General features: G+C 40.1%; 1 protein-coding gene across 4 annotated transcripts in view; it reads left to right on the forward strand.

The window, feature by feature from the left end:
• cfap299 (cilia and flagella associated protein 299) overlaps positions 1–26,909 on the forward strand; it is a 97,725-nt gene that overhangs the window by 50,750 nt on the left and 20,066 nt on the right. For all 4 annotated transcript variants that reach the window (XR_014923423.1, XM_085476397.1, XM_085476399.1 and 1 more), the window contains exon 4: positions 16,332–16,474. Coding sequence is in view for 3 of the 4 variants with exons in the window: in XM_085476397.1 (XP_085332523.1) it covers positions 16,332–16,474 (143 nt within the window). In the remaining variant the exon portion in view is untranslated. The remainder of the gene's footprint in view (positions 1–16,331; positions 16,475–26,909) is intronic.

Consider the following 26,909-nt stretch of genomic DNA (forward strand, 5'->3'; position numbering starts at 1 on the left):
GCTCTAGCCCACAGGTGTCGAACTCAAGGCCTCGAGGGCCGGTGTCCTGCAGGTTTTAGATGTGTCCTTGATCCAACACAGCTGATTTAAATGGCTAAATTACCTCCTCAACATGTCTTGAAGTTCACCAAAGGCCTGGTAATGAACTGATCACTTGATTCAGGTGTGTTGACCCAGGGTGATATCTAAAACCTGCAGGACACCGGCCCTCGAGGCCTGGAGTTCGACACCCCTGCTCTAGCCCAACTGTGATCCTGAATGGATAAGCGGAATTAATGGATGGATGCCTTTCTATCAAACCTCAAGAAATTAATCAAATCAGTTATAGTGCTTGTGTCATGTTAGGGTTTTAGGTAGCAACCTGTTCTGTGGGGACTTGCTACATTCAGTTCAAAGATTCAGTGGATAAAAAGAAAGTGTTTAAAATGAAATATGATAATTATTAATTGAACTGTAATGTTAAGGATTTCAAGCATGTGGGATTCTTTCATTGTAGGAGAATATCAATTTTATTTAAACTTTCATCTTTAGGAGCAAAATCTGGTCCACATGTGTTCTGAAACATATTAGTATTTAGACATTACACAGTTTTCCATTTTTCTGAAAGTCCTGTAGCAAAGTCTTTGTTGGTGCCGATTCTCGACCTGGAGAATGTTGAGAATTTTTTGGGGGGGGGTTTGTCCCATGAACACAATGCAACCTAACATGTGAGTTGAAATGAAAGCTTGGTGTTTAGATTGTGGTAAACAATATCAAGCTGAAGCTTTCTAAGCATTTACTGTGTGGCTTCCTGTCTCAGAGGATGCAAGATGTTGAGGAAATGACTTTGAGATTCAGTAATTTTTACAGCTTTATGTGGTTGGTCACGGTTTTGAGTTATGTTGCATTTGGAAATCTTGCACCAGCAAGATTCGGACAAGAGGGCACAAGAGGGCATTTCGTTGATCCTGAAACATTTCCAAAATCTTGTTTTTACTTGTGTCAGGTATGCTGCGGCATTTCTGTAGTTTTCAGTCCTTGAGTCCCTACAAGCCGACCCTTAGACAGCACTGTTTCTAAAATAGGTTGAGATGCTGTGTAAAATAAAACTACGACTTTTTTTTTCTTGAAAATGTATATACTTATTTTGAATTTCACACCAGTAGCACTGCAAGTGTTTGGAAACTGTGACTTTATTTTTTGCTTTCTAATGTTAAAATTGTTTATAATACTGTGTTTTCTGGGATATTTTCTTCAGCGTTAATAAAGTAAACATTTGCAAGTTACCCATGCCAGTGTTTGCAAAGCTGCCCTGAGGACACAAAGTGAAAGTGATATACATTTCTAACAAAAAATTTGAATTAAGCACTGTGTAACTGATCCTCAGATGATTGGATTATCTTTTTAAGAACATTTCACACAGCATCCAAACTGTGTGAGACAGCGTTGCATTACTGCTCAGTGTATATAAAACTCAAGAAGCAATATTTCTACACAACGAGTGAGCAACTTCACCACATTTGGACCATTGCAGACATGTAGTCAGGTAAAAACGTGGGAAATAAAGACATTAAACCCCTTAGTCTCTCTTCATCTGACAAAAGCAAAACTAACCTTTGTCCAAGACAAAGAAGGAAGGAAAATAATTATGCCTCAGGGGATTTCTGCAAGAGTGTTTTCACAGTGGTCAGCTCCCTCAAAGCATCCTTTTTTCTTTTTTTGTATTTACTACACCTGTGTTGGCTTTTGAAGTCTTTTGATTTTTTTTCTTCATGCCATATAAACAACCCTTTGACAACTTTTTTTTAACACTGTCTCATAAAGACATTGGCGTTTGACTTTACTTCCTGTGTTGACTAGAACAGATAAACTATCAATCCTGGCAATGCATTTGCTTTGTTTCACTGCAACAGAATTAAGTAAGATGTATGTTTGCTTTACATTATTGAGATCTTTGCTTTTAATTGTGTAGCTTGAGTGGATTTGAAGTAAGAAACCAGGAAACGGATAATGGACGAGTGTAACACATGTACACGTAAAAATCTAGGCTTAAATTTGTTGACATTTAATTTTATGTTAGAGAGCAGCTTTTGGTTCATAACGTTTGCGCCACATAGCAAAGACTAAATATTGTCAGAAGTATGAAGTGAATCTTCAGATACCAGCAGTCCTTATAGAAGCTGTTGGTCGCCCTTTAAATTCTACTAAGTGTTGCAGTGAAAGATTGGTATGTGTTTACTACTGCTGGATCATCGTCATGTGGTTACTGTAGCCAACATCTCCGCTTAAAATAGTGACTTTGTGAGCCAGGGCACTGCTGTATCTTCTAAGCTGCAGATGCAGCTGACCAATGTAACATGTATTTGCCTCCACTCAAAAATCTGTTAAAACATCCGTCTCAAATAACAGGAAGGGAGTGCACTCAAAAATAAAGTTGTTTGTGGCAGCCTTGTTCGAGCCTACTTTAGAACTACGGGCACTGTGTAATTTCTGCATAGCTGCACTCTGAGTAACTATACGACAACTTAAACCACATTAAAGTTATTTGTCCCCAAGGTGATAATAAGTATTCGGACCACTAAGATGACTTCCCGATTCCAGCCAAATGATTCAAGAATTTTTGTAATCTTGACTTTTGCATCATTTGCTGTATGTCATCTTGGTTTAGGCCAGTTGTGGAGATGCTGTCATACTGTAGTTCATAGAAGCTCATAAAATGTGTTTAGTAGCTATTACTCAGTTTCACATAACATGCAGAAAATCTTCTACTTTACTTTCCCCTTTACTGACTTTTCTGTTTTTTGCATAGTTTCAGATCACCAAACAAATTAGAATATTAGACAAAGGTAACCAGAGTAAATACAAATACAGTTTTTAAATGATGATTTCACTCATTGAAGGAAAAATGTTGTCTAAACCTACCTGGCCCCATGTGCAGACATAATTGCCCCCTAAACCCAATAACTGTTTGTGCCACCCACCTTGCAATGAGTCTTTCACTCTCGGTGGATGAATTTTCACCCACTCTTCCAAGCAGAATTTTTGTTCCATTCAGCCAAACTGGAGGGTTTTCCATCATAAGAACGTGCCAAAGCATCTCAATCTGATTTAAATGTTTTCTTCTTTTTGAACCATTTAGAGGCAGACCTGCTGGTGTGTTTAAGGTCATTGTACTGCTACGTGACCTGAGTCCACCTTTTCAGGGCACAAGCTGATGGCTGGTCATTCCCCTTCAGGAGTTTCTGAGTTCGTGGTCCATCAATTATCAAGTTGTTCTGAAGCAGTAAAGCAGCCCCAGATCATGACACTATCACCACCATGTTTGACTGGTGATATGATGTTCTTTATATGATACGCTTTTTTTTTTGTAACGGGACGTAAACCTTGCAAATTACTTTTTTTTTAATGTAAGCAGGTGGGTTTGGATAGTTTTGGCTTCTTATACCACTAAACATGCATATTTTATGTTTCCTGATTCAGGCGTTTGTATTAACCAATGAGGTCATGTGAAGTCAGTGGCAATAGCTTTGATAGCTTTAGAAGGCATAAAAAACAAAGGAAGCAATGAAATAGTTTGGAGAGAAGATATATAAAGAACGTTGTTTTGGCAGTGAAAGCAATTTAGTTTAAAAATAAAATGTCACTGATTGATTTATGAAATTTTCTTTATTTTAAGCCTGAGTGTTGTGTTTTTACTGCTGCTATGAATTTGTTGTTGTTGTTGTTGGTTCAAGAAATTACCATATTTGGGCAGGGAATGTTTTAGCTATTGCTAACCAGACTGGTTAGCAAATACAATAATATATCATATGATATAGTTTACCACCAGCAAGCCATATTATTGCTTAGATAATTCAACTGGAAAAACTTTAAAAGGCGCCATCAGTGCAAACACAGTAGAGAAATCCAGTTTAAATGAGCTTTAAGCCTTAACAAAATCCAGACAGGTGAGTTTTGATAACATTCACCCTCTTGCAGTTATCATGAAGAGGAAAACTGTCCATAGAAGTCTGTTCTGTTTGCAAATGTGTATTGTTGAAGGTAGACATTTTAACAAATGTCTTAACTTATGTGGTGATGCGACATTATGATCCTCAGTGAGAGGAAGAAGCAGCAATACATGTGTGTGAATGGGAGGGAGACAGGTGCTACAGGTGCAGGTAAAGCTACAAGGAGCAGAGGTAGTGAAGCAAGATGTGTTTAAATACCTGGGATTAACCATCCAAAGCAACAGACAGTGCACAAGATGAAGAAGAAGGTGCAGGAAGGGTGGAGTGGGTAGGATGATATGTGACAGAAGGATAGCAGCAGGAGTGAAAGGGAAAGGTTTACAAGATGGTAGATCTGCTATGTTTTATGGTTTGGAGCAGGTGGCACGGACAAAAAGACAGGAGGCGGAGCTGGAGGTGGCAGACAGATTTTCACTGGAAATAACCAGGATGGATTAGAAATGAGTTCCTCAGCTTAGATTGAGTATTTTGTAGACAAAGTTCTAGACGAGGTTGAAATGGTGTAGAGAAGGGTGGTGGACATACTGGACAAAGGATGTTGAAGATGGAGCTGCCAGGCAGGAGGAAAGAGGAAGACCAAAGAGAAGATTCATGGATGTAGTGAAGGAGGCAGGTGTGACAGAAGAGCATGCTAGGGAGAGGTGGAGGTGCAGGTGGAGGCGCAGGTGGAGGCATCCACTGCGGTAGAAGAAAAAACAAAAACTAAGTAACTACTGGCCATCTTAGCATGTTGTTAGAGCCTGGCTGATGTTGACGGGCCGATCACATGCATTTACATTTGTGTTTAGATATTGTTTGAAATGCATTCAAATTTGAAACGTGAGGTTTTTCGATTGTTTCTTCTTTTCCTCCTGGCTTCAACCCTATAGTTTACACTGCAAACTGTCTTCATCACATGTGACAGAGCTGAGAAAGCGGTGTTCACAGAAAGTTACTGACTAGTTTGTGCAACATTCAGTCATTCAGGTTCTCCTGGTCCCTTTTTATCATAACTCTTTCAGTGAAAACAACTTTGTTCTTTCACAGCACTAAATCAGTTGTTACAGATGGTACAGCATGTAGCACAGATGACAACATTGCTTGCATGGCCCATTTTCACATAGATGTATAAGAAATCAAATCCTCAGCACGGCTACAGTTACCTGAAGGTCTTCGCCTTTGTTCCACCAAGAAAACACAGCAGCTTACATTCTGAGCAGCTTCCCACCGAAAAACAAAGACAAGAAAACCTCAAGTTTTGTGTGTCAGGCATTCATGAACAGGTTCTCAAGGACTCAGATTTTCATAAATGCTTGCTCATAAGCTGTTGGTAATTTCATGCACCTGCACAAGCAGATCTCTGGAAGTAAGTCAGGAAGTTCTTCTTTTTGTGTTTAGGTGTGTTCATCTTTTGTAATAATAATAATAATCCTGTCAAGAAAATACAGTTTCCATGTGATCCACTTTCTATATCACGAAATCACAAGGAGATACAATTTATAGAAACAAAAAATTCTTGGTTTTCGTGGCCCCTAATGCACCAGATCTTAAAGATGATCAGTAATGATTTGAGATAATAGAGGTTTGTGTATTTTCTAGAACTTATTAAAGGGCTTTCTCTTTATTTATACTGTATTCTGTACCCTTGAATAAAATAAAATAGGGTGGGGCCTTCAACATCACTCTTAACAATGAATATGCTCATATTATGCTCAAGTTTTGAATCACATCCTCAGTATATTTGATCTGAACTTCATGACTGTTTTGCTAGTTGTGGTGTACCACAGTTTGTACCCTGCAGTCTTTGGTACAGATGATAAAAATCTTGTTTTAATAAGGGAGGGTCTCAAAATAAAACTGTTTCCTAAAGAAGCCCAGAGCACAGAAAATACCTGTGTTTGCAAAGCAACTTCTGGTCTGTAGAACACTGAAAGATTTTCTTAATGTCTGTGCCAACGATGGGAGGCCTGAACTGACCTGGAAAAATGAGATTTCTTGAAAGATGGATAGAGTTGTAAATGTCACTGTTACAGTTAAAACCCCCAAAAGAAGTTACAAAAATAAAAATCAATCGTCATGTATGTAATTTGCAGGAAAAATATGAATAACTGCCCTAAAAAACTGATTGGAGGGAAGCAAGATTAAACTATAACTCTAAGATGACTCGTGGTATGCAAGGATTTCTGTAAAGTGTAAAGCTGAGGTAATTACACAATAAGAAGCAATGTTACAGTATTATAGTGACTACTGCAGTAGTCAAGTCAAGCTGAAAGGTTTATTTATGCTGTATTAATAAGTAAAACTCTGAGTCTTGTCTTAGACAAATTGAATATTTAACAAAAGATTACATATAACAGATGAAGGTAGAGTGTGGTTTTGAAAACTGAAGCTATTGATGGGCGATTAGAATCAGAATCAGAATACTTTATTAATCCCGAAGGAAATTATGGGTAAATTAGATGTTTTTGTCTGTCCTACCTTAAAAGCTTACAAAAGCTTACAAAGATTACAAAAAGGTGCCTTTGGTCAGCCCACCACATGTATTTTGGTAAATGTACATATCAATATCAATATTAATAACAATTTTACAACATAAAAATTATGAATATTTTTGCTACAATCAAATAGTCTAAAATGAATCCCATTGCTGTGCCTTGAACTGTCTTTAACCGGGGGCGTGGGGGTACTCCTGCAGTTAAGATGTCTGATTGTATATGGGTTTATGAGAAACTGTCCTCTGGCTTTCTTGCTATTTAACCTGAGAAAACTTTCTGTTCACCCATTCGCTAGTTTAAAAATTAATGTATATGTTTTGTTTGTAAATCATAGTCCCCATTAGAGTGAAAATGGACGATAAAGCAGGGTATGCTTTTTGTTTCTCAGTCAGATCCGCCCCTCACTCATTGCATCCAGTTTGCAAACACCAAGATGTTGGTAACCTAAATGTGGACCTCAAGTTTTCACAGCTGGACCTTGCTTTCCAGTGATGTCACAATGTCTTCATCAACTATATTCGATACAGATGTTGCATAAACGATGATGCTGCAATTTAAAATATAAAAAGCACTGGTCATTATGGATGTGGAATCTTGAATTTCTTAGTTACTGCTGAAGCAAACTGTCATAAACTGAGGATTTTTTCAGGTTTAAGACATGCAGATTTACACCTTGTTTGCACCGAGACTTAAAGAATATTAGATGTTTTAAAGTAGAAGTAAAGTAGGAAGGCTTAAAGAAATGTTGTTTTCCTTCTATACATGGACGGTTGTGTCAGCCAACCAGGTTTAGCGTAGAATTTGCACAATAAAAGATTATCTCTACTTAAATAGGATTAAAGTGGCCACAAAGTTAATGACACCATCGCTCTTTTAGACTGTGATTTGCAAACTTGCTAGTGGACAAACAGCTTTGTTGCACTACTCTCACATATATTTTGGGCTAAACTTGTATTCTTCTTCCCACTGGTAATTTAAAAGCCAGTGGAATGTGGAAAATGATTGTAGGAGTGGAGGGGAGGGAAAAGATATGCCTCGCATGGTCACTTTGGTGTCTGAAATCCGTAGCTGAGATGGCGTTTGACTGATTTGTGTTGCGACCACATGTGCCAGACCCGCCTGCTATTCTCAACCCGTAATTCCTCTCTGAATTCAGGCATGCGACTAATTTACTGTAGGGCCAGGATTTTTTTCTCCTCTCGGGAGTAGAAACTTTACCCTGTTTCTGTTACAGGGCACTGCACCGAGCGCTGTAAGTGATGCCACCTGTCAGGCTGACAGCTTACTCTCCATATGGGGAAGGCCTTTATCAGCTGCAGTTGTGGGGAACAGGAAAATGTATGCCACCTGCCAAATATTTCAAACCTTTTTCTCTTCTTTAGCAGGCTGCAGAGTAATTCTAAAACTTTACTGTCTTTCTGTCTATTAATTTAACAGTGACGTTTTGGCCATCATGAAGTAGCAGCAGCAGTAAAAGCCTTTTCTTTAAACTTAACTCCTTCCTGATACATCGAGGTGCATAGCAGATGATTCACTGATGTTGATCTTGCAAAAGAACGCGGCTTGTTCATAATAGGCCTGCATTTACTGCTCATACACGCTCCCTTCTTAGTTCCAGATTAGAAACTAAACTGATATATTGGGTTTTCTACAGTGTTTTCATTGAGTTGTGTCTACAGTTGTGTCTACTCCACTCAGAGTGGCTCCAGTCGATATGAACTGATGCAGTCAGAGGAAAAACTGCAGAGCTGCACCGTGGGCCCAACTGAGGAGGTTTTAATAGAATTTCTAAAACATCAATTGCAAAAAGCAGGATAGCATTTTCTGATTTCGAGTGCCCTGTAATTTGAAGTGTGTGGGTTCAAGCCACTTATTTTGTGGTGATGGCTTTACTGGCGGGTTCTCCAAAAAGACAGAGGCCAATGCAGCCAAGGGTTGAGCTAGCTGCCTTGCCTTTCCTTGCTGACTGACTGAGCCGCTTCCTCTTTGGTATTTGGCCATAGTTGTTCTGCCCGTACGGCTAACCTCAGTGGGTGTAGCTGTCCACTGTTGGGTGTTTAGAAAGCTCAACAGCAGGACACCTGTTTCTGGATTTATTTACTTCATTTCTTGCGCAAACAGTCATGTAATCTGTTTATGGATGCATTTGAAGAGCAAATAAAGTAAACACGTTTTTGTTTTTTGTTTTTTCAGAAATGACGTCTAAACCAGAATTAGATATCCTGTATTTTAACATCCACCTAGAATCTCATGCATGTCCAGGAAAATATATCCAAACATACTGTGCATTATAAAAAATTTATTCTGGACCTTAGGTCGCATGACTTCAAAACACTGTATTCTGTCTTTTGTGCACTTTTGGACATTTTTATGGTCTTTAGCAACAAAAGCATGTGTGCATACACTCTGTGACGATCTAAAGCTCGGTGCTTTTCATACAATCATTTAAAAAATATTTGTACCATTTTGTGTGGCCTGACCAGCCTTTGTGCAGTGCCTTAAGTGAATACAGATATAACATTAAACCACAGTGTAGAGCTTGAAGTCCTTTTGAACAGTTCACTTGTGCATTTTTGCATCCGGTGCCAAGACATCTGTCTAGAGACACACCCTGTAATTATAAGTGAGAGAAAAAAAGAAATGTCTTTTGATTATTTCCAATCCTTATTGCATACATATACTACAGCGTCTGTTAAGGCAATTACATCTTTTATCTGTAAATTAAAGATTTTATTTTTCTATAAGGTAAGATAAGCCAATAACATGATAAGACGAAAATGGCGAGGTGTAGAATAGAAGTTGTTCCCATTAAAGCTGCTGAGCAGAAGTTACCAGCTTTATTTATTTATTATTTTTGTAGTTATAGACCTGTTTTAAAATTCCACTCGGCTGTGGGTTAATGCAGCAACATTCACTGGAAAGGGTGGCTGCAGTATATCAGTGGTTGAGGGTTGTGATGAAAGGGTATGCTAAAGACTGCTTCAACAGATTATGGCTAGCAATGCACAAACAGTTCACAACCCTCTGCTCTTGTACCTGCTCTTGTAAGACGCAAACTCTAACACATTTTAATCATTGCATATATTAGATGTCTCTGTGTTGTGGTATCTTTGTAGCTTGTTACCTAAAGTCTCTTCAAAATAGCTCTGATACACACTGAATTCAGCTGCTGGCTCGTAGAATGAATTCATAGCAATTTAAACCATGTAAGTATTTTTTGTGGTCTCAGTAGTTTAATCATAGGTGATGACTTCAACCCCAACCTCTGTGCTGTTCTTCCAAACCCTGGCAATTGTGACAAAAGATAATAATCATTCTGAGGGATGCACATCAAATCTATTTGCAGTTTTTACAAAAAAAACCCAAACCAAAACATGCTTTCTGCCTGCCTTCAACATTAGGTTAGCATTAGAATTCAGTGCTAGGGTTTGGGTCATTACTGAGGTCAATTATTCTTTACCAGAAGTGATTCGTCTGCAGGGAATACATGAAAGAAAAATCACAATTTGATTAAAAAAGGCTGCTGTGAGCCACAATAACAAGATAGAATAGAATAGAATAGAATAGAATAGACCTTTATTGTCATTGTACATGCATGTGCAACGAAATTGTAGGTACTCCACAACAACTGCTCTGGAATAAAATATAAGTAGTAAACAGCAGGAAGAATAGCAAACAGGAAAATGTATACAATCAAGAGGGATATATCCAAAACAACACAAATATATATATATAAATAAATAAGAGAAAGGCACACATTGGAGAACAAAATACTTGCAAAGTACTCAGAGGTAATGCAAAGAAAAGACTTGGTCTGAAGGAGGCTGTGTGTGATTCGCCTGAGTGATGAAGGTTACTCACACCATGGCTCAGATTGGTGAGGTGGGTGGGCAGGGGTGGGGTTTGGGATGGGGGTTGTGTTTGTTAACAGCCCAAATGGCCCAGGGGAAAAGGATGTTTGTGAGTCTGGAGGTGTGGGACCTGATTGACCTGAGGCGCTGACCAGAAGGCAGCGGGTCAAACAGGTGGTGGGCGGGGTGCAAGGGGTCACCTGTGATGGCCCTGGTTTTCCTGAGACATTAGGATCTGGCGATGGTCTCCAGGGGTGGCAGAGGGAAGCCAGTGATTTTTTTTGGGCGGTGTTAATTACCCTCTAAGGCTTTCCTGTTTTCATTAGTGGCCCCTGCGTGCCAAACACCCAGGCAGGAGGAGAGCACGCTCTCCATTCAGCAGCAGTAGAAGGCCAGCAGCAGCTTCTGGTCCAGGTTATTCTTCCGCAGGACACTGAGGAAGTGCAGCTGCTGCTGGGCCTTCTTTATCAGGGCGATGGTGTTGTGGGCCCAAGTGAGATCAGCGGAGATGTGGATGCCCAGAAACCTGAAGTTTGACTCAGATTCCACCCGCTCTCCACTTATAATAAGAGGATAGAGGACCTGTTTGTGCCTCCTGGGGTAAAAATACACAATGACTCATACTTTCTCCTGTGTTTGCATGTTTTGTATTTGTGTTTTTCGTTCTCCTCACTGTCCTTGTGTCTGTCTACTGTTTTGCAACAAAATATATATTAGTATAATGTTTTTACTTAAACTCTTAAACCTAAAAAGAGAGGGGGGGGGGGGGGGGGGTTCTCTATTCAGGTTTCTGCTCCACAGCCCAGCAGCATGAGTTACAGAGGATGGATGGGTGGATGAATGGATGGATGGCATTATTATCAGGCCAATTCAGATTTGGTGAAGCCTTTTCAGAAGCAAAGCTGTTTGGAATGATTAGCATGTCATGCACATAGCCTGGTTGCTAAGATTATTGAGTAAGTTGTTAGCGTTGCTCTCTCTTTTTTTTTTTTAAGTCACTGCCATTAGTGCCGGCTAATGTAGGTTACTGACTGCTTTGACCTGGTTCATTGCCTACACTCTTCAAGTAAGTGAACGCGGGCTCTGGATCACATGTCCTACAGGATGTGTAATTCGGGTAGATCCCCACAGATGCAACACACCTCACCACATATGGTTTCTGCCATTGCATCTATTACACAAGCAGCCTGTGTGAAGTCACTTCCAAGTCAAATAAGCAATGAGCCCCCCCCCCCCCCCCTTATCCTACTCCTGAACCCCTCCTTAAACCCTCTGACAAACACACATATGTTTCTCAAGAAAGGGGACAAGGGTAAAGCCAAAAAAAGGGCTCTCACCTCAAAACATTCCTGCAGTACAGGCCATGTTTTCCTTACCCCAACAAATTTACACAGTTGTTAGTGATGGCCCGGGATTCCTCCTAAAGCGTAGCCTACCAATAATAAACAGTATGGCAGCTGACACCGCAAGACACCTGCACGGCTCCCTGACACTGCAGGATTGTTCCCAGGGACTGGGGGCATGTGGGTGTGGGCTGAAGGATGGGGGAAGTGGGGGCCATGAGGGCCTTCAGACAGGTTGGTTGTGTGTGTGTGTGTGTGTGTGTGTGTGTGTGTGTGTGTGTGTGTGTGTGTGTGTGTGTGTGTTTGGGATGGGGGAGAGGGGTTGGTGAAGGTGGTAGTAAACAATCAGTTCTCTACACAGGTTTACTGATATGATTTTATTTATGTGAGATTGTGTACAACGTGCAAAAGATAATACATTTTGCTGTTTCACTATTTGAGACCATTACATTACAGCCTATTTTATTACTCTGTTTCTTATTTTTAGTGGAACACTTGTTTTTTCAATATGAATTCTTTGCTTTACCTATGTATTCTCTTATTACCTAACACAACAAGTAAAATACATCAGAGCCAGCCCTACACACAGGGAATTACAGTCCAGTCGCTAGATTTAAAACCGTTCAGATCCACTGAATGCCGAGTTGATTAATTAATGTCTTTTATCCTGTTTTCCTTCTCTCTCCCCAACCGGTCGCAGCAGATAGCCCCGCCCCTCCCTGAGCCTGGTTCTGTCGGAGGTTTCTTCCTGTTAAAAGGGAGTTTTTCCTTCTCACTGTCGACAAAGTGCTTGCTCAAAGGGGTTCATATGATTGTTGAGTTTTTCTCTGTATGTATTATTTTAGGGTCTACCTTACAATATAAAACACCTTGAGGCGACTGTTGTTTTGATTTGGTGCTGTATTAATAAAATTGAATTGAAGTGAATTAATGTGCTTCGTCTTGTTTTATTTTGCGTTTTCTCAGATGTCACTCATTGACTGACCAAAAGCAATGTTGACTTAAAATTTAAATAAGGAATCATTAGATTAAAGGATATGTGGTACTTCAAAAGATAATAACACTCACCAGCCATTTCAACTATATTTATATATAGTATATTCAAATATTTTAATCAATGCAGTTGTATTTTTATAGCAGCAGTTCACAGAAACACTTGTTTTAAGGTGCTTCATATTGCAAGGTAAAACTCTATAACCCCAACAATCGCTCCTTTGACCACGTGCTTGGTGACCCTCTGGACAGGAAAATACCCATTTAAGAGGAAGAGACCTCCATCAGAACCAGGATCAAACCGGTTCTGGGTTGAAGTAAAAGAAAAGCGTTAAAAGGTTATAAGTAACAAATGGGGCAAAACACAAACTATTGGAAATGAAACTTTTCTTCTCCAGCTGGGCACTTCTACTACTCATGTTCCGATTACTGGACAACTCTCTCGATCTCCTGATCTATGGTTGCCTCCATCTATCCTACAGACATATTTAAGTGGCTTCTAAAATCGAAGCTTCAATTTCCTTGTTGCCACTTAGCTCTATTCAGCTCTAATTTGGCATTTTTCTTTCTTTCTGTGTCGTACCCACTACACAGGCAAACATCTACAGTCACACACACATTCAGATGTCTCATGCTCCTCTACAGGATTTCAAGTGGTCTGGCCATTGTGTCCCCACCTGTAGAACATTGTCAAAGCACAAAGGAAGACCTCCTGTCAGCTTCTGTTTGATGTGATTTGATTTTGTATAGCCCTCTCAAACTGTACGTCCATGGGGCTTTGAAAGAAAGGCCAACAGCATGTGGAGTAATTTACATGTGTGTGTCAAGGAGGTATTGAGTTCCTCTCAATTTGTCACAAACCTCAAAAATCCTGCTTACTAACAAACATGCTTACTTTTGTATGGAAGTGCTTTTATTTGGACTTTTTTAAGGTTGTATAGTCAAAAGAACTTGTAGATGGTTTGTTGTGTTTCGTGGCCACAGGTAATACTTCACTTGCGTACAAAAAAAAAAAAAAAGAGTTTCAAACTGAATATTGAGTATCACAAAAGGCTGGAATCTCTACCTGAGACTAGTTCAGCGCTCAGCTGCTCAAGCATTAAATAGACTGATGTTTGCCATAAAGTGGGGCCCCTTACTCGCCGCCCTGTGAGGTCACAGCACCTGTTCTTGGTAATTGCTGGCAGGTGATGTAAGGCCTCCACTTGTTTTCCATGGTGTAAGGTGGAGGTCCCCCTGCTCCCTCCTACAAGGCGGCTGGAAACTCATGTTGCTTGTTTGGAGCAAATAATAGAGTCTGACTCGTTTGTTCTGCTTTCCCTGCGACCTGTGAGTGAAATGGCTCTTTACCCACCTAATTCTAGTTCCAGAAATATGCAGTGGCTTGTTTTTGATGGATGGACCATATTGATTTGATATAATTTTCAGTTCTAATTTTCCAGAAACTTATGTCAAAGACTATTTTCTCAAGAAGTTATACTACAAAAAAATAAACTTTTACAGAAAGAGAAATGCTAAGTAAGCAAAACATTTAAAATACTGTTGCATTTGTTGGTAATTCTAAAATTTTAGTCACATTTTAGTGTAACTACTAGAGTCTTGAAATACAGTTACTCAACTCAACACAATGCGTATTGTTAATATCATGATATAACCTTGTTGCAGTTACGTCCACTCAGATTGACAAGACCTGAACACATCTAAGAGCTGAAGGCTGTATAAAAATGAGACGTTTTAAGTGTTACAGTGTGAAACTGAGGACACTGAAAATTGTGGACTATTTTTTTTTGTTTGCACCCCAAAGACAAGCTAAACTGTTATTGTTTTAATCAGAATTTCTGACCATCTTTGTCTTTGCTGGGTCCACCTGATGATGTCTTTTCAAGGCTGGCTGCGGGAGGACAGAAGCCAGTAGATAGGGTATATGGCTCAGTCCTCCAGCCAGCTGTGAACCTGATAGCATCTGTTTTAAACGTTTGAGAGGTGGAGAGAAAGCAGCCCTCTTTTCGTCTGAGCTCTGGAGTGCTAGTTATCTCATGCCTTTTTAGTAAAGGGATCCGCAGATGGCCCGTGTCCTGACAGCTATACAAATGTGATATCACTAGCTGAGGTATTCCACAAGGATCCTCTTACTGTGTTACTGTAGGCCGAGAAGTGGGACTCATTCATGCTCAGAGTAAACAAAACAAGTCGGCCACAAAAAGACTTCTCCTATCTCAAGACGAGGCAGAAAAGACAGAAAGAAAAGCTGCTTTCTTGTCTTTGTGATGGCAGACAAAACAACCTCTTCACACCTGAGTGTGTCTCCTGTTCAGTTCTTTCCACGCATTGTCATCCTGTGTTATCGAAACCATCGAATCGACATGAAAAGATCATTTCATGTTCGGCTGTCGCCTGAGGGGGTTTGGACAACTTGGCTTCCATTTGCTTTGTCTGATTCCAGTGACGGAACCATTCGTCATCATCTTTTTTCTCAGGTTGTGTCTAGTTTGAACTAATTTCAAAGACATGATGAGCAGTCATGAAGCTGTCCTTAGAAGTATGTGTTTTGCTGGCAGTGAAGAATCCAAACCTGTTCATGGTGTTTTAATCAGATCGTGTTTGAGTTAAGGTGGCCCAAGTGTCGCCTGCACATCCTGTGTTATGGTGAATGGCCTGTATTTACTACTCCCTAAGGACCCCAAAGCGCTTTACACATGCAGTCATCCACCCATTCACGCACACATTCACACACTGGTGATGGCAGCTACATTGTAGCCACAGCCACCCTGGGGCGCACTGACAGAGGCGATATTTCATATTCTAAGCTAAACAGGCATTCAGCTTATATTTTGCTCCCAGTTTTGGTGGTCTCTGTCAAGGCCTGCACTGTTTTGTTACATAAATAAATGTAATGTACTGGCAACCCTGCTGTTAGAAGTCTACTGTAAAGGGTGATTGCCTGTGTGCCTGATAGGACCCCTCTTGAGTTGTTGATTTATGCCTGTCTGGTAGGTTTTCAATTGTTTCAGACCAAGTCCAAAGACTTTAAACATCAAGGCATGGGTCTGTCATTTTCATGTAATTTTACTAGACTGACTTGGTCTGAAATCACAACTTTGCTTCAAAGAGCTTACAATATGCACAACACATGACACCCTGTGTCCTTAAACCCTGAAATCTGGATAAGGAAAAAAAAGCGAAACCTCAAGTGGAACAATGAGAGAGGGTTCCCTCTACGGGATAGGTTTTTTCTGACTTGACTCTCCCTCCCTTTCCACCAAAGAGTCCTTATAATGACACAAAACATCAAGTTTTAACTAAGCACTTCATTTTTTATGTCATTTAAAAGTACATTCTTCCCCCAGCTGTAGGTGTTTTGGAACGGAACTCAGACTTTAGTTACTGTAAGTGGAAGGACTCAGACCGTGTCCCACGCTAGTATCTGAGCAGGATATTTTGTAGACATCCCACTTCTGCAAGCGAGGCCTATTGAAGTATAACATAAGTTGGACTCATTGCTGATTTGAACCTGATTCAAAGTAAAACACGACCCTTTATATTTCAAAGTGGGAGGATTTGTAACAGATCCCTTCTATCTTTCCACAAGTGACTTTTTCCTCACTGGCTGTTACTCAGGAGAGGTTTGATGGTCATGATTATTTACACAGAGGGTTTCCTTCTTTTTCTCTCTTTTTACAGTCGGTCATTTTCATAAGGGATCATAATACTCTTGGACAGGAAGTATCTGGCTATATAGACTACACCCACAGACTCAAGACCCAAGATTTTGAACCATATTTCAGTGGAAAGAAGAGGCTCATGCCAGCACGCTCAGATTTATGGTAAGTCTCCTTCCATTGTAACATGTCCACATTGGTTTAAGAAGCCTTTACTCAGGTGGGATTTGACAAAATTTGAAGTGTAAGGAAATCATATTATCCAAGAATAAAAATTCACATTGTCGTGAGACACCAATATAGGTTTGGAAGGAGCTCTTTAAAAAGCACAGTATGGTTGATACATACAGAGCAAGCTGCTGTGAGCTGAAAATGTAGAATAAATAAATAATAATAAAGTAGAGCTGCCAAAGTGCAGAACTTCTCTGGCTGACGCAGACGTGACTGAAGTCTCGATTTAAACAGACTGAGATCATGAGATTATTTTTAATGTATAGCTGATGACTGTAAAACAAACTGAAGACAATCCAGTTTCTTCAGTGTGACAGCGTTTTAGATTGCTCTTTAGTTCGTGGGGGGCCTGGACACAGTTCCTTTAAACAGGTTCCTTTTAGGTCTTCCTCTTTGTTTGTAATTCTGTTTTCCACTGTGCCAAATCTCCCGGAAGAATTTGTTGGAGAAGGCAAAGATAGAGTGACAAAAACAGAGGAATGGAGAAGCATCACATTAAAGTTAGGGTCCTTGAATTTAATTCAAAACCAGCTGTCAGTACTGTGGCATCTCTGTAAGGTTTAAGTAAGGTTTCATTAAGGGTGAAGGGATGGGAACATTTCACTAACCCACAGTGACTTTCTGTGCTTTTATTTATCAGTCACCAAAGTTAGACTAACACATTTTCAGTCATACATGTGTACTGTACGTTTGACAATTCGAGGGTCAGCACCGGTCACACAATCCCAGAACAAGCCATCAATGAACTGCTGACCTTACAGGTGTAAGCTAAAATCTCCACTCTACTATTCAGCAAGGCAGGTGACATCTTTATAATTCCTGGTCTATCAGGATAGCTGTTTACACAGAGAGCTGTCAGCAGATTACCAGAGCCAAAACCATTCCCACATTCCACATATTCATGCAGACTAACACCTTACCAACATTTCAGATACGTGCGAGAAATCCCAAAAGGACAGACACAACCGGAGAAGGGTGAGAATGAGAGTGTAATACGTGGTTTTATTCAGAGTTCAGCCAAACGGCACACAGCCTGTTTGACCTCGGTGACAGAACAAGGTCTATAACATCCTAATGTAGATAGCTTTTCACGCTGAAATTCTGCTTTGTTTTTCATGCTGTGAATCTCATTTTTCTACTTTCAACATTTTTATAAACAACTTTCCGTCTTCATGTGTGAACCCCACCAACAAGGCTGCATCACTGAGGACAACATATTATAATCATGACGTTTTTGTCTTTTTAATGTGGTTACAAAGAAATACTGAGTATATTAATAAAAAGTTTGGAATTTGTAAACAGCATCTGTAGTTTGTTGGAACCAAAAACTGCTTCATAAGCACATTGTCCAACAACAATATTCAAAATGCTAAATGGCAGTCTTAGAGAAAACTGCTATTGTTCCAGCAGTCAGAAGACAAGAATGACAGTTGGGGTTTTATTTTTGGAAGTGGTTTCCCCTTCCTTTTGAAACCAAAGTGTCAGACATGTGAAGCTTTGTTGTTTTATTTATCCATTTCTCACCACGTGTTCCGACACACAACCCCGCTTGTGGCCTTGAACTCGACCTCCTCTCTGGTGAGTAGAAGCCCTAACAAGCTCTAGGTGTGAGTCATTGGGTGAGCATGCCTGGAGGTAAAACCTACTCTCTAATGATGCTTTTAAGACACCCCTCACCACCCCGCCCCACCACCATCGACCCGCACCCCCATCTGACTTGCCGCTCCCTCTCTCCGACTCATTTTTCAGTCACTAAAACTTCATCAGATTTACACGTCTCCTTGTCTTTATTTAACTTCTCTAAACTTGCCTTCCATGCTTCGCTACCGCTCCCCTTTTCTCCCCTCATATGTCATCTTCCACCCCCCCTTTTTTTTTTTCATCTCTGTCGGGAACAATAACACCCAGTGTGGTTGCCGCTAAGAGGGAGCAGATGCTGGAGCTGCTGCCCACTCAGTGCACTAAACCTCCCACCGCAGGACTCTGAATCCTGTCCCTCCTCCTCCTCCATAGCCACAAAGAACACAGGGCAGCGACACCAGCGCCAGCTCTGGCCTCCACCTCCCATCTCCAGCAAGGAAGGGTGGATAGGTTCACGTACGCAGCCTTATGGGGGTGTAGCAGTAGCAGTACTGTCCTCTTGGACTAAAGTATGAAGATTTAAAGATATAAAATACTAGAGAAAAAAAACATTATCGTTGAAAACCAAATGTGTTAAATGTACAGTTTATCTGTTCCACAAGTTTGATGTGGAAAATATTTCTAACTTTCCAACTTTGTGTAACAGGTGCCTGTGCTGTTTGGAAAAAAAGAAAGAAAAGGATATTCAAGACTAAATACATACGACTTCCCCTCTGAGTAATAATAATAAAGGAGAAGAGTTGTCGTCTCTTATATCTTACTACAACCTTTAGTTCCTATTTAAAATCACATCTGGTTACACAGGCACAATCATTTCACAGTTTAATTTCTTACATGTGAGTTGCAAAAATGGGAAGTGCTCAGTCATGTGACCGATAGAGCTGTGAATGTATTTGTACATAAACAACGAGCCATCCTTCTGAATATTTCCATGGATTCTATAAGAGCAGCAACAATATTCAGCTAAATGCTGGATGTGATTTATTTTAGCACGCACACTCGGCAGGTGGGTCATATAAATATAATTTGTAAGGACACACGTTCTGAGCCTCTGACCTCCAGAGGAAACCTGGTTAAAGTATGTCAAGGACGGGATTTTCCCAATTGCTTCAGAAGAAATTTAACATCTAGAAACTAGTAAACAAGACACAATCTCATAACCAGAAACACAATATTTGCTCTTCTGCTCTACTTACTGTCACCTCAGGGGAAACTGTGGCGTAAGCCTTTAAGTAAATAAAAGCAAAACCTGACACTAATACTGCAAATGGAGGGTGAAAAAAGTGTTTTTAGGTTAAATTTGTGAGCTTCCAACATAGACACGCACTGAAGTTCTGACCCTGATCTAATTAACCCACAGATCTGCAGCTCTGTGCACCCACCTTCCTGCCACTCCAGATGTGCCTACAGCATCTCTGATGTCTATTTAATGTTCACCAGCTAAGTGACCATCTGTTTATGCACTCTAGCTGTTCCCTTCCTCCCTCTCTTTATCTCTCCCTCTCTTCAGGCCCTGTGTTTAGCCAAGAGTTTTAAGAGGCTGAGCAGCTCACTATATGGGAATCCTAATTGATTTACTGGTTTTTCTGCTTTACATTGTTTATGTTTTGTTCTACTTGAAATCATGCCTCTTCCTGAAAACAAAACTTCTTTCATCTGAAGTATAAAACATCTTTACTCTTCAACAAGTCGTTCAAACGCAAACATTTTAAATTGCTGAATAATATAAATATCTCCTGCCTGCACTGCACGCCTTTGCCAACAGACTGAAACAATGAATCTAAAGGATCAGCTCGACTGAAACATATAGCGCATGCCTCTTCTGGAGCCAAAACCATGTTGCCGCCACGCTCGGCCTCTGCAGTGCACCTGTGTGTCTGGCTTCATTTTCTGCTGTGAAAATATTTGCACTGCTGTCCCATTTTATTAAGTTTTAATACAAAAGAGAAACTGTTCCAGCTCTGAAGGTGATTTAGCGGCTCCGTCTCAAGCGTTGTGCCTGGGCTTTGTGGGGGTCGGTGGGACGTTTTATCAAAGCCAGCATGGTAAATATTTGCGGGAAGATTTCATGTCATCTTTGCTGATCTTCACATATGGCACACACATACCCTTTTGGCAGGGTTAAATCCAATCAGATTCTTCCCAGTGCTTATGGGTATAGATTGTTTTTGAGGGTTCCAATGTCAGTACCATCGTCAGTCTCTTACCATCTTTCTATCTCATGTGCGTGTAAAATGACAGCGGCGACTCTTTAAATACCATAAGAACAAAGGCATTGTGTGTTTCACCCCCTACCGCTGCCCATCAGTATGCTCTTACTCAATGGCTACATGTCAGTTGACATGTAATGCATGTAATACACACAAACAGTTTCACCTTTTCTAAGTTACAAAAATCTTTGCAGTTCAATAATTGGAATAACAGAAGTAAAATACATTTATCAGCTCTACAGTGGCTTGCAAAAGTATTCGGCCCCCTTGAGCTTTCCCACATTTTGTCACATTATAGCCACAAACATGAATCAATTTTATTGGAATTCCACGTGAAAGACCAACACAAAGTGGTGCACACGTGAGAAGTGGAACGAAAATCATACATGATTACAAACATTTTTTACAAATAAATAACTGAAAAATGGGGTGTGCGTAATTATTCAGCCCTGAGTCAATACTTTGTTGAACCACCTTTTGCTGCAATTATAGCTGCCAGTCTTTTAGGGTCTGTCTCTACCAGCTTTGCACATCTAGAGACTAAAATCCTTGCTCATTCTTCTTTGCAAAACAGCTCCAGCTCAGTCAGATTAGATGGACAGCGTTTGTGAACAGCAGTTTTCAGATCTTGCCACAGTTTCTCGATTGGATTTAGATCTGGACTTTGACTGGGCCATTCTAACACATGGATATGTGTGGACAGATTCCCCCACCTGAGCTGTAGATCTCTGCAGCTCGTCCAGAGTCACCATGGGCCTCTTGGCTGCATTTCTGATCAGCGCTCTCCTTGTTCAGCCTGTGAGTTTAGGTGGACGGCCTTGTCTTGGTAGGTTTACACTTGTGCCATACTCCTTCCATTTCTGAATGATTGCTTGAACAGTGCTCCGTGGGATGTTCAAGGCTTGGGAAATCTTTTTGTAGCCTAAGTCTGCTTTAAATTTCTCAATAACTTTATCCCTGACCTGTCTGGTGTGTTCTTTGGACTTCATGGTGTTGTTGCTCCCAATATTCTCTTAGACAACCTCTGAGGCCGTCACAGGGCAGTTGTGGAGCTGTTTTGCAAAGAAGAATGGGCAAGAATTTCAGTCTGTAGATATGCAAAGCTGGTAGAGACATACCCTAAAAGACTGGCAGCTGTAATTGCAGCAAAAGGTGGTTCAAGTATTGACTCAGGGGGCTGACTAATTACGCACACCCCATTTTTCAGTTATTTATTTGTAAAAAATGTTTGGAATCATGTATGATTTTTGTTCCACTTCTCACGTGTGCACCACTTTGTGTTGGTCTTTCACGTGGAATTCCAATAAAATTGATTCATGTTTGTGGCTGTAATGTGACAAAATGTGGAAAAGTTTAAGGGGGCCAAATACTTTTGCAAGCCACTGTATATACAAAACCCTTTTGTAAAAACCATAGACTGTATGTAAAAGATGAACTGGACCACATTTTGCGGACATGAAGTGCCATTACTGCATTTTTTTCTAATGGTCTTAAGTGGGCAACTCCTCGCATTGCAGAAAAAACTTCAATTATGTAGAAGTCCATCAGAAAATGGCCATACTGCTCACTTGATGCGTGGCCTCAGTGAACATTTCTCTAATGAATTTATGGTCTAAATGATTTTTAATCATCAATTTTGATGTTCATTTTGTAAATTGTGTTCCCATTTAGATAAAAAAGATAATGATGGTAGCACGGTACGCTATCATTTAGCACAGTCAGATCCATGTGTTGGGTTTCAAAAAAACAAAATCCAAAAGGTTTAAGTCAAGGCTTTAAAACAATACATACAAAGCAGTGTTGATGTCATGGACACCAAGTTAACCTTTTCTGTACAGTCAGTGGTAAACGCTTTTTAGTCAAACTGATACACCAGAAGTGTGTTTTACAGCTCGTCTTCTAATAAAAAAACAAACAAACACCAGAACAACACGATGTTCACCTGAGTACTCAATTCTAACAGCACATTATACAGCTATGTTTTATAATTTAATATAAACATAATAAATTCTTAGATGAAACCAAAAATAATGATCGAGTGTGTAGGCGGACAGTTAGTTATGTGTCTGCTAAAAGAGCTGTCAGCTGGACATGGTCATAGACATGATTTGCTGTTGAACTAGGCCCGTGACACTCCCAATAGGTTTAACAGTAATTTCGGCACATTACACTACTCCTTTCAACATTGAAAAGGCCTTTGTGATTTACACTGGAAACATTAACTTCTGAAACACTTGCTAGACTATTTATTCTGCAGCCGCTAAAGAAAAGAATAGCTGAACGAATACACATGCTGAGTACTTGCACTTTATGATATATATCATCCAGCTCCTCTGAGCCCTGTAATGAGACTGTTGACATTACACTGGAAAATGACTGCCTGGAGATAACAATAGAGCTAAGCAGGGTAACTATGGAAAGTGAAAGGACACACTGCACGTGTCAAACAGCCATTGTAAATGCATAGGCAACCAGGAACCGGTGCTGAGAGAAGCGTCATTGTTTCCACCAAATCCAGGTTCTCACACTTTTACTGGTCCATGTGTCTGGGTGTGGTGCCATCCAGCAGCTGGAGCTTTGTGACCAAATGTGCACCGACCATGCAGTTAGTTGCCCTAGTGAGAGTTCATATAGGACAGCGAGGGAGGTGGGTCCAATAAACGTATGAACAAAATTCTCGGCATTGCTTCAAAAAAATTTTCTTTTACTCTTTCCGTCTTTTTCTTGTTCAGTGTTAAAATATCTCACATCTGTCCCAGTAAGCGGTTCACCATGGAATAAAAGTGGTTGACCAAAAAATGTTAATTGTTGTATGGCATTTTGGTATAAATAGTCACTGAAACACTGTCAGGCCCAATTTACAAAGAGAAGAAGGATGCATGTGCCTGAAAGCAAATCTTGGACAATGTAATTTTCTTCTGAGTCTTAAAGGAAAAACCTCAATTTGTATTTCATAATTGGGTCATTGCAGCAATCTATTCTGAACATGCTTTATTCAGCTCTGTTGGCAACTTGGAAAAAAATGCCAGACCTCTCATACCTTATAATTTTATGCATCAGTGTATTTCCCCACACAGTTTGGACTGTTCGGAGGCGTCCAGATTATGTGTTTTCTGGAGAGGGAGATTACTTTGACAGCTGGTAGGGAATGGCTGACAGATAGCTGAAACATCAGATGCTGTTCATTGTCACATTTTCTGACAGCTATTCTGTAATAGTAGTACCAAAATATAGCAATGTGTAGCTCTTTATATTGTTAATTTCTAACAAAATAAATAAAGAAAATCTTTTTTTCCTGCTACATTATCATTAAAAATGGTAAATGGCCTGTATTTGTATAGCGCTTTTACTAGTCCCTAAGGGGGACTGGTTACACATCCAGTCATCCACCCATTCATTCACACACTGGTGATGGCAGCTACATTGTAGCCACAGCCACCCTGGGGCGCACTGACAGAGGCGAGGCTGCCGGACACTGGCGCCACCGGGCCCTCTGACCACCACCAGTAAGCAACGGGTGAAGTGTCTCGCCCAAGGACACAACGACCAAGCAACCTTCCAATTACAAGGCAAACTCCCAACTCTTGAGCCACAATCGCCCCCCATCATTAGAAGTCTTAACCTATTAAGGTCACTGACCCCGACACTAACACTATCTAACCCTAGGCAATCACAATATGTCATTTTTGTTTTGGTAAAAGTCTCTCCCAAGTCTTGGCAGTCAGGTAACCAATAAAATAATCATTTTACCTGAGACCGAGATGTTAAGCCACAGTAACACAAAATTAGGACTGGGATTTGGGTTATCGCCTATAAAAACTTAGACCTCAGAGTGTTGTCTGTTTTGGTTCTTAGTCATCCAGGTCATGGTAGTTTTAAGCACTTGAGTTGAAGGCAGCTGGGCTTCCTTTTTGGGTTTTTGAAAACATTTCACCTCACTCCAAAAGCTTCTTCAGCACTAAAAGGTGATGGGGCATCTCAGGTATTTAACCTCTAGTGGGGCTGGTATCTTGAAAGTGTTCTGAGCATCACTGATCCATCCTGTCTTCATGTGAGTTGTTAAAGTTAACATGAATCATGACTCCAAAGTAAAAGCCCTAAAAACAAGTCCACTTGTCTTCCTCCAAAGTTAAATTAATAAACTATTCTGACCATCTGCACATCTGCATATGCAATTTAACCAATAGCTTCAAGTGTAGGCTGAGAGAAAACATCAACTTCTGTGTAAAACTCTAATTTGTGTCAAGGATCATCACCATTAATGAGTTTTGCACAGTGACTTTATCCCCCAAGAGGGAGTTCTACCCATGAAGGGCCTGAGGACATTCATCATGAACCACCTGTAGTACACCACCTGTCTTCACACACCTGCTCATGTCGCACTGAGAAGGCAGAAATTTTCAGTGTAGATTTTTGCTTTTTATAGGAAGATTTGCAGAACTATTCAATCATACCTCGTGTAGGTCAATGACCAATCATCATAGTGAATCTTTTACCAATGTTTCAAGCATTTTATCTGTTATTTAAACTATGTTTTATTTTTATTGTTTATGTCACATTTCTTTTTAATTTAACAGAATCATTTTAACCATCCTTGTGTATCGTACGCCCTTTGTTTTCTGTCTTGGTCTAAAGGCAGAAGCTTTCCTCGGTAGCTGGAGCAGGGTCTTTATCACAATGCTAAATACTAGACCAAGCCTCCAGGGTCTGACATTGGAGATCAACTGTCTGTTGGAATATGACAAATATCCAATCCAGGAAAATATGTTACCAGGATACGAGCAGTAAAGTCACTTTTGTTGTTGGCTGGAATACCTGGTCCTTTTCATAGCTATTCAGAAACTGACCATTCTGCAGAAATATGTATTTACATTTCCCAAAATTGCATAGTGGGGGTCTGTGGGTTTTGGAAAAACCACATGGTTGGATTTTATATTGCTTGTACTATATGTTTGCTTGTAATTTGTAGCAAGCATGCTTTATATGTTGCAGGGAGAAAATATTTTTATGGCTCAAATGCAAATAGTTTTTTGTGAGCAGTTTTATGTTCCACTAGAGATTAGCTCTTAAACAGGTTCTGGAGAAAACATCCTCACGTCAGCCAAACTGCCAGGATATTTCAAAGATCATAGGGGGGCCTACAGTGTAAATGCAAACATTTTGAGATGTATTTTACCTAATGTGGGTCATTAATACTTTATATCTACTGTTAATCATGCACTGCTCTAGTAATGCATCACAGCCAGAGAAATATAGCCTGCAGAATGCTGGCAGTCCTTCATTATGTTACTATCCCATGTTAACAGCTTGCTGCTGCAATATCAGCCTGTTCAACTCCCCATCATAATATAACTCGTCTCAGATTTATACTCAGACTTCTCCCTGAGCTCCATCTTTGTAGTTGGACCACGATCTGCTGTTGGGGACCAGCCAAGGCTCAGTAAAGCAACCTTTGGGTACTCGGTGTGACATGGAGTTGTGTTGCTAATTATGCCAATTGTTAATGATAAAAACCACTAAAAACTAGTGCTGTTTGAAGATTTTGAAAACTTGTTGATGCAGTTTGTTTTCTGGGATTCTGGGATTATTTGCTTGTTTAGAATTTTAAATTTTTTTTAAAAATGTGCTGGGTCATTTTTGTAAGCAAGCTAGCTAATAGCCAGATGAAGGCAAGCTAAGGATTGGCTTTGATCCCTGAAGCCAACCAAACATTTCTTCATCTATCTAGTGCCCCATTCACATTCAGTAGAAAAATCTGTCGTTTTTCTGCATGATGTTAACTAATGTTAGTTTACCTGCTAACACCAGAATAAATTTGACAAGCTTGAGTCGAGTATATTCATAACACCATAATTTTCTTTCTTTCAACATTGGGTGTAATGAGTGAGGGATAGATTTCACTGAGAAACTGCACACCCACAGGCTAGCAACTTGTGAATCACACAGAAAAACACACTTGGTTTTATTCTCTTTCAAGGGGGCCCCATTACAATTGGGACCATAATTTACTAAATGAAAATTATATTTTGTATAAGATATTGAGACGATCGTTTACGGAGGTCACAGACAAAGACACTGAAAGAATGGAGGTTTACAGTACTTTCAGACCTACACATTTTACATATAACACAGACTAATTGTGAGATACCCCAAAGGCATGCATGGCCATCTTGCCAGGGCAACTTTTTTCAAACTCATGTGGAGTTGTGTTGGAATCTGTGGGTACTGGGAGACACTGTGTCCAGTATATGTGCATTTTTTTAACACCAACATGGTATTTTTACAACAGCAAACCCTGTTTTTGGATTCTTGAACTGGTTAATGTTCTTAGCATGCATTCTGGTTTTATCCAGAACATTCACCAATTTTCTTATGCAAAAATATTTGAAGGCCGATAGTTATTGTTAAGGCCTCAGACTTGGAGAATAGTCAGAGACCTGGTTGCTAGGGTCACTTGGTGTATTGCCCAACCACTTAGCAAGTGGTTGCTCGCTGTCATTGAGTGAAATCTGTTGCTA

Source organism: Copadichromis virginalis, linkage group LG12, assembly GCF_057382275.1.
Source record: "Copadichromis virginalis isolate Kocher_CV1m ecotype Utaka linkage group LG12, C_Virginalis_male_GT1.1, whole genome shotgun sequence".
NCBI classification, from domain to species: domain Eukaryota; kingdom Metazoa; phylum Chordata; class Actinopteri; order Cichliformes; family Cichlidae; genus Copadichromis; species Copadichromis virginalis.